This window comes from Lucilia cuprina, chromosome 6 (assembly GCF_022045245.1).
Source record: "Lucilia cuprina isolate Lc7/37 chromosome 6, ASM2204524v1, whole genome shotgun sequence".
In the NCBI taxonomy this organism is placed as follows: domain Eukaryota; kingdom Metazoa; phylum Arthropoda; class Insecta; order Diptera; family Calliphoridae; genus Lucilia; species Lucilia cuprina.
In genome coordinates, this window is record NC_060954.1 from 4,883,403 (window position 1) to 4,892,384 (window position 8,982).

The window sequence follows — 8,982 nt, forward strand, 5'->3', positions numbered from 1 at the left end:
TCTGTTCTAGTTCTGTTCTAGTTCTGTTCTAGTACTGTTCTAGTTCTGTTCTAGTTCTGTTCTAGTTCTGTTCTAGTTCTGTTCTAGTTCTGTTCTAGTTCTGTTCTAATTCTGTTATAGTTCTATTCTTGTTCTGTCGTAGTTTTAGTTATAAAACTGAAATTTTGTACCGAATTTAATTTTTGTTTAATTGTTTGTTATTTTTTTCTATATTTTTCCACATATGAGAGCTTCCATGGGGCCCTTTTTTTAATAATGGTAATCATTTAATTTATTGTTGTCAGAACATAGTTTTTATAATATTCAAGACTTAGGGAAATGTCATTACTATTGTTCTTTAAAAAGCTAATAAAAAATTATTTAAAAAATAGTTTCCAGAAAAAGAAACTCTTTTATCAACGATGTCAAACATTGTACAAAATATAGAAGAAAAACCCCCCAACAAATTGACATTTTTCTTTTGATTATATTATACACTTCTTTAAAAAAGACACACACATAAATAGAAGTTCAAAACTCTTTTAATTAACACTAACACTCAATTGTAGATATTACACTCAAAGAGAGTAAGTTACCAAACAAAGAGTATTAGTAAGAGAACTTAACAAGAGTTTATTTGTGCGACACTTATTTGAAGAGAGTGTTAACATGAAGGATTTGCAGCGCCTTTTGAGTTTTAGCGGCAGGATTTGTGTCTTCTATGTGGTGCGAAAAAGAGAATGTAACAGTAGAGGTGGTAGTAATTTTGAGTTTTGAAGGATATAAACATGTAGGGAAGTTCCAGAAAAAGTCGTTAGGTGGCGTTAGTTTATATAACATGCTCAGTATAAGAAAAACTTAAAAAGGACTAAAATTTTATATAGTTTAAGTCCTTATAAGAGTTAAATATTAAAGTTAAAGGGAGAAGGGAAAGGTTTAAAGAAAAATCTTTTGTTATGGAAGTTATTTGTTTAAGAAGCTTATTATAGAAATAGTATTTATTATTACTTTTATTTTTGTATTATGAATTTTTAATTCCACTCTCTTTTTTACTTCAGAGAGCATAGAGTTTTAGGCTCTCTTTTACTAAGGGTTTGGTTGAGTGTGTTTTCTCTACTTTTATTATTACTCTCGTTTCTTTATTTATTCTTTTATTTTCTTGTATTGTACAACGAGTGTAAATGTTTATGTATGTTGTTCTTGTTGTTTTCTCTATGTTGTGGAAACGAAGTATATGGCTGTTGCAAGTATTATAGGAACACAAATTCATGGCATATTTGATGTTTGAAATTTTTACAAATCAGTTCGAGTCCGAGCATCTAAAAGAACGGACGTGTAATGACGGGCAATTTTTCTCATACATTTTCAATAAATTGAAAAAAATCGGTTTTTTGTTTTCTATCAAAAACTAAAACTCCATATAATAACGTGAAAAAAACACACACACACAAATAAACATACACACATACATACATGATATAAAAACGAAAGAAAAAATCCATTTTTTCCTTAAACCAAAACATATAAAAAAGAAGCAAAATTAAAACAAGTGAAAAACGAACGTAGAAGGAAAAAAACGAAAAGAACGAAATTTTGTGAATGAAAATTTTTTGGAATTAGAAAAAAATAAAAGAAAATTACTTAAGAAAAATAAGATATTTAAATAAAAGAAGTTGTTAGAAAAAACAACATAATTAGAAAAGTGAAATTTAATAAAAAATTTAAACGAAAATTCAATAACAACAAAAATGTGAAATAAAATAACAAATGTAAAATCTAAAATTTAAAACAAAATTTAAAAACATGTTGTTTACTATAGAAAAAATAAACCTATTTAAAAAATAAATTTACTTTAAAAAGTGAAAAAAATAACTTTAAACAAAAAAAAAAAAAAAAACTAAACAACTTATGAAAACTGTTTAAACTAGAAAAAACAAATCAAACTCCCGCCTCTCCTTAAACTCCCCCAAAAGAAAAGCAAAAACTTTGCTAAAATGCTTAAATTTATGAAAATGCATTTAAGACAACTACAACAACAACATTTTGCATTTCATCATTTATGGAGTTATTTAATTGTGCTGCTTTTTCTGCAATTTGGATACTATACAGTTAAAGCCACAAATTTAGCTCAAGTAGCCGCTTTAGCCACTGCCACATCCATTCAACAACAGTTGGCCACCACACAATCAGCCTCTACGAATCAATGTTCCTGGCAATACAATGGTACCACATCAGTTAAATGTAATTTACGTTTGATCGAACGTTCGCTGGCATTGGATTTACAAGGTGCTGATGGTTTTAGCCAGCTGGAGATAAAATGCAGTGATTTGTATTTATTTGAATCACAACTGCCACAAGCGGCCTTTGCCCGCCTGCAGACATTGGATGAATTGAAACTGGTTTCTTGTAAACTATTGCAATTGCCCAATAATGCTTTTGAGGGTTTGAATACGGTCAAGACATTGAGCATAAACACCCACAATTCAGAATGGGGTCCTAGTAAAACTTTGGAATTATTTCCCGATTCTTTAAATGGCCTTAAGCAGTTGACTGAGTTAGAATTGGCGGATAATAATTTGAGAGCTTTACCTTTGGGCTTCTTGTGTCCAGTGGGTAATTTGCAAATTTTGAATTTAACCCATAATCGCATTAGAGCAGCTGAAAATTTAGGTTTTGCTGATATGAATTGTAATGGTGGCAGTGAATTGCAGATTTTAGATGCCAGCTTTAATGAATTGAGATCCATAACAGAATCTTGGGGCATCTCAAGATTGAGACGTTTACAGCATCTTAACTTGCAGCATAATAACATCTCAGAGTTGTCTGGCGAAGCGTTGGCGGGTTTGTCCTCTTTGCGTATTGTTAATTTAAGCAATAATCATTTAGAGACCTTACCCGAGGGTTTATTTGCTGGTTCCAAAGAATTGCGTGAAATACATTTGAAAAACAATGAACTGTATGAATTACCCAAAGGATTATTTCATCGTTTAGAGCAATTGCTAGTGGTGGATTTGTCTGGCAACCAATTGACCTCCAACCACATAGACAATACCACCTTTGCTGGTTTGATAAGGCTGATAGAATTGAATTTGGCTCATAATGCCTTAACACGCATAGACTATCGCACTTTTAAGGAGTTGTATTTTCTGCAGAATCTCAATCTACGCAATAACTCTATAGGCCATATAGAAGAAAACTCCTTTCTGCCTTTATATAATTTACACACTCTAAACCTGGCTGAGAATCGTCTACATACTTTGGATGATAAACTGTTCAATGGTTTATATGTTTTATCCAAATTGACCTTAAACAATAACTTGATTAGTGTTATTGAACCTAATATTTTCAAAAATTGCTCAGATTTAAAAGAACTTGATTTGAGTTCTAATCAATTGAATGAAGTGCCCAAAGCTATACAGGATCTATCGATGTTACGCACTTTAGATTTGGGTGAAAATCAAATACGCACCATAGACAATGATAGTTTCAAGAATTTGCATCAACTTACTGGTTTACGTTTGATCGACAATCAAATTGGCAACGTCTCGGTGGGTATGTTTGCTGATCTTTCCCGTTTAAGTGTTTTAAATTTGGCCAAGAATCGCATACAAAGCATAGAGAGGGGCTCGTTTGATAAGAACTATGAACTAGAGGCCATACGTTTGGATCGTAATTTTCTATCGGATATTAATGGTGTATTTGCTACCCTAATGTCTTTGCTGTGGTTAAATCTTTCGGAGAATCATTTGGTTTGGTTTGATTATGCTTTCATACCTTCCAATCTCAAATGGCTGGATATTCATGGCAATTATATAGAAGCTTTGGGTAACTATTATAAACTACAAGAGGAAATACGTGTTAAAACTTTGGATGCTAGTCATAATCGTATTACGGAGATAGGACCCATGTCTATACCCAATACCATAGAGTTACTGTTTATCAACAACAATCTCATCAACACCATCCATCCTAATACGTTTGTGGATAAAGTGAATTTGGCCAGAGTGGATCTTTATGCTAACGCCATGTCTAAATTACAACTACAACAATTAAGAGTGGCACCTGTGGGTCCCCTAAAGCAATTGCCTGAGTTCTACTTAGGTGGTAATCCTTTTGAATGTGATTGCACCATGGACTGGCTGCAGCGTATTAATAATTTGACTACTCGACAACATCCTCGCGTTATGGATCTGGCTAATATTGAATGTGTTATGCCTCATGCTAGAGGTGCTCCTGTACGCTCTTTGGGCACTTTAAAACCTCAAGATTTCCTGTGCCGCTATGATTCCCATTGCTTTGCCTTGTGCCATTGCTGTGACTTTGATGCTTGTGATTGTGAAATGACTTGTCCCAACAATTGCACCTGCTATCATGATCAGATATGGTCTACCAATGTCGTCGACTGTGGTGGTCAACAAACTATGGAATTACCCAGAAGAGTACCCATGGATTCTAGTGTGGTGTATTTGGATGGCAATAACTTCCCAGTGCTGAAAAATCATGCTTTCATAGGTAGAAAGAACCTAAAATCTTTATATGTTAACGCCAGTCGTGTGGCCAGCATACAAAACCGCACCTTTGCCGGTTTGATTTCCTTGCAGGTTTTGCATTTAGAAGATAATTTAATGCAAACCCTGCAGGGTTATGAATTTGAACATTTGTCCGCCTTGAAAGAGTTATACTTACACAACAACCTGTTGACCTCTATAGAAAATGCCACCTTGGCTCCTTTGCAGTCTTTGGAAGTTTTGCGTTTGGATGGCAATCGTTTGGTTACTCTGCCCATTTGGCAATTGCAGCTACCTCAGTTCAAAGCTTTACGCAGCATTGCTTTGGGTCGCAATCATTGGTCTTGTCGTTGTAAATTTTTGCAAGAACTTACCTCATATGTGGCAGACAATGCAGTCATTGTACAAGATTCCCAGGATATATACTGTATGGAAGAAACCTCCGGTATATATGCCTCAACTCTGGGCAGTGCTAGTGGTGGTGTAGGCAGCTTAGCAACTGGTAATCGTAAACGTGAATTGGATTTTAATGTTACTGCTGCCTGCAGTGATTATTATGCTGGTGGTTCTATGCTACAACATGGCATACCAAAGACTTACATTCCTCTGCTGGCGGCAGCTTTAGCTTTAGTTTTCCTGCTTATAGTAGTCATTATTATCTTTGTTTTCCGTGAATCTTTACGCATCTGGTTGTTTGCTCATTATGGTGTCAGGGTTTTCGGACCACGTTGTGAAGAATCTGAGAAATTATACGATGCCATACTGCTACACTCTGCCAAGGATTCAGAGTTTGTGAGTCAGTATTTGGTGGCCGAATTGGAAACCGGAAGACCACCTTTGCGTATTTGTTTGCAGCACAGAGATCTATCACATGATGCTACACATTATCAAATCTTGGAAGCCTCGAGAGTATCCCGAAGAGTGGTTATTTTACTTACAAGAAATTTCCTACAAACAGAATGGTCTAGATGTGAATTGAGAAGGGCTTTACATGATGCTCTTCGAGGAAGACCTCAAAAACTGGTGGTTATCGAAGAACCTGAAGCTGTGTTTGAGGCAGAAAATGATATAGAACTTTTGCCTTATTTGAAGACTTCAGCTGTGCAACGCATTAGACGCAGTGATCGTCATTTTTGGGAGAAACTGCGCTATGCTCTGCCAGTAGATTATCGCACGGGTAACAACTATACTTTGGATCATAATCATGAACGTATTAAACAGCCTGCCAGTCCTGGTATTTTGTACAGACCTGCCCCACCACCCGCCTATTGTCCTGAGGGAGAAGGTGAGCAAAACTACTCCTCCGCTACAACAGCCACTCCTTCTCCACGACCCCAAAGAAGAGGAGAACAACACACCAGCACTTTACATCATCCCAGCAATAGTTCGCATCTACATCCCAATGCCGTGCAGCAGGCAGTGCCCCAGTATTATCATCATCAAGCTGTAACAACAGCGGGTTATGTGCAAAGGCCTCCCTCAGAGCATATATACTCCAGCATTGATTCAGACTATTCAACGCTGGACAATGAGCAAATGTTAATGATGCCACCAGCACCACCCTCACCCTCGGCAGTTAATGCTGGTGTGGCCATAAATAGTCTGCATCGCAACATTCATCCTCATCAGCTGCAACAGCAACAGCAGCAAAACCAACAACATCAACATTTAGCAAATATGTCGCAAACCTGGCGACCTCAAGCAAATCAAAAACAACGTGCCCTTAGTGCTATAGATCCACAGCTACAACATCCGGGTGCCGCTCAAACCTTGCAGCCTCAAGCTACAGCCCACCCTAATGGCTCCAGCAGCAGCAACAGTAGTAGTAGCAACAACCAAACAATACAACCTGGTCAACAGCAAGGACCACATGTGCAGGCCTATTTAGTGTAATTTTTTCTCTAACTAACCCAACACACATACAAACACATTTTATAGTCATAGTGCAAAATAAACTAAAAAAATAATAATAATAATTTTTACTAACACAAACAAAAAACCCAACAACAACAACAAAAACGTACTGATTAGAATTGCAAAAATAAATTTTAAATTAAATAATTTTTAAATGTTTGCTTAAGTTTTAATTTCCTCAAAAACAAAAAAAAACAAAAAAAATTATAAATTGTGTAAATTTTCCTAACAAAAGAGTATAAAGCAAGAAACGAAGAGCAAAAGAGAGTTATAAAAAAATATGAATAAACGACTGAGAGTGTATGCGTTTTTATTTTGTATTTATATATTTAAGGACTGGTTCCTGTTTATTTTTATAATAATTTCCTTATATTTTTTAAGTTTATTTTTAAGTTGTATTTTTTTATTATATTATATTTTATATTATTTAGTACGAAAGTGATAAAACAAAATTATAATTAAATAAAATGAATGCATAAAGAAAAAGTGTAAATGCAAAATGATAATGATGAAAAATATGAATAAATAATAATAAAAAAAAACAAATTCTGTAAAAGGAAAATGTAAATAGTTGAAAAATTAAACAAAAATTGAAAATGAGTGTTTATTTATTTTTTCGCTTTGAAAAAAGAAGGAGTGTTTGAAATTTTTAAGATATTTGTATTTTGGGGCCTCTTTGTAAAGAAAAAGGTTAGTTGTGCAAGTTTTTTTCTAACATTTTGTTATGGAAATTATTAGAAGATTTTTTTTTTTTTGTTTTGAGAAAATTTTATCATTTTTAGTACAGTAGTTCAATTTAAATAATTTAATTTTTCTCTAATTGATGTTGAGTTAAAACAGTGTACTGTAAACTCTTATTAAAGAAAATAGTTTGAAATTTTGGTAAATAATCATAAAATACTAAAAACTTTTTTTGTTTTTCTATGTCTGTCCATCGTTCTGTCTGTCCCTCCGACTGCTTGTAATTCAACTACGGAGATCATTTTGAATTATTTCATTAACGACAAATTCTGTTGAAAATAGTTTAAATGTTTCTATAAGAAATACAATTTTTTTATAATTTTGTTAATTTTTCCAGTTTGACAGTTATATTTTTTTATACAGACAGACGGACATAACTTTATCGATGTCGACTTCTTTAAAAATTCCTTATATATTCAATTATTCACTTACAAATATAAAGTGAGTCACTCGTGATTGCTTAGAGTATAATAAATACTATCTTAACAAATATGAATGTATAGTGGGAAATACCCGACCATATGATACCCTACTCCAGTCAGTATATTAACAATGTGTATGGTTTTGGAAATAATAAAGCATTTAGTTGGCATTTGACCTAATTCCGGAACAGTTTTACTTATTGTAAAAAAATATATGTTTACAACAGGTCTTATAGGGGAGTAGGGGAAATACTAACCTATCCTCCTAAATTTTGGTAGATGAATTTACGTTCTCTTCAAAGTTATTTATGTAGAATTGAAAGTGTTATTAGTGTATATAAGTGAATTTTGACGTTCAACTCGTTTTCCAAAAGGGAGTTTGTATGGAGGGTCAAATGATGCCCGCCCCATAGATAGTGTCGTTTAAAGTTCTATAAAACTAAGGTTTTTGGAGTTTTGGTAACATAACATTAAACGTAATTATGAGCCCAATAACCCTATTAGGGGGTAGAGTTGTATGGGGGCTAGACAATATTATGGACCGATTTTAACCATTTTCAATAGCGGTCGTATGTTCCAAATTTTATTAAATTTTCATGAAAACTGCGAACTGTAGCGAGCGCACAAGATTAACATGGACACACAAACAGGCGGACGGATGGACGGACAGACAGACGGATAGACAGACGGACATATCTAGACCGACTCAGAAAGTGATTTTAGTCGATTGTTATACTTTATGGTGGTTGTAGGAGCAATATTTTTGGGTGTTACAAACTTCAGTACAAACTTCCCGCTATAGTGGTGTAGGTTATAAAAACATATAGCTACAGTAGCATTTAATATGATCGACCATGTCCAACTTACTATCTTATTATTAATTTTTTACTAATACCACTAAGAAGAAAAGTCTATAGATTGGTTCATCTAGGAACGCTGCTCTTATTATATTTTAAAGAAAAATCTCACAAGCACCCTTTATAAAAAGATTCGCAAATATTCGCGAGCTAGTTTCTTATATGTAAACATAAAATTGCTCTAGCCTTTCATATAGAGGGCTGTAGACTTTTCATAACAAAGACAAATAAAATCCATAGATTGTTTCATATGGGAAAGAAATTTCATAAAATTTTGTAGAAAATTGCTAGTCATCGCGTGAGCACAAGGTTCAAAAGGACTGGCATAGCTTAGTCTCGACTCAGAAAGATATTCTGAGCCAAATGGTATAAGTGTAGTACCAATATTTTTTGGGTAATACAAACATCATCACAAAAGCATAATGCGCTCCTCATTATAGTGGTGTAAGTTCTAAAAATCTAAGGAACCCTTTGAAGTAGATTTTTGTCAATATACTTTTTTCAACAGGGAAAAAATTGGAACCGTTTTTTATTCCCTAACATATTTACATAGAAACGTAT

At 34.0% G+C, this 8,982-nt stretch overlaps 1 protein-coding gene across 1 annotated transcript; it reads left to right on the top strand.

The window, feature by feature from the left end:
* Positions 1 to 1,794: 1,794 nt before the first annotated feature.
* LOC111679911 (toll-like receptor 7) lies at positions 1,795 to 6,769 on the top strand. The gene has a single exon (XM_023441515.2). The coding sequence runs from the start codon at positions 1,974 to 1,976 to the stop codon at positions 6,378 to 6,380; it is 4,407 nt and encodes a 1,468-aa protein (XP_023297283.2). The 5' UTR covers positions 1,795 to 1,973; the 3' UTR covers positions 6,381 to 6,769.
* Positions 6,770 to 8,982: the final 2,213 nt, after the last annotated feature.

Bases quoted from the DNA above. Each gene is read 5' to 3' on its own strand.
- LOC111679911 (XM_023441515.2), top strand. From the start codon at position 1,974: ATGCTTAAATTTATGAAAATGCATTTAAGACAACTACAACAACAACAT.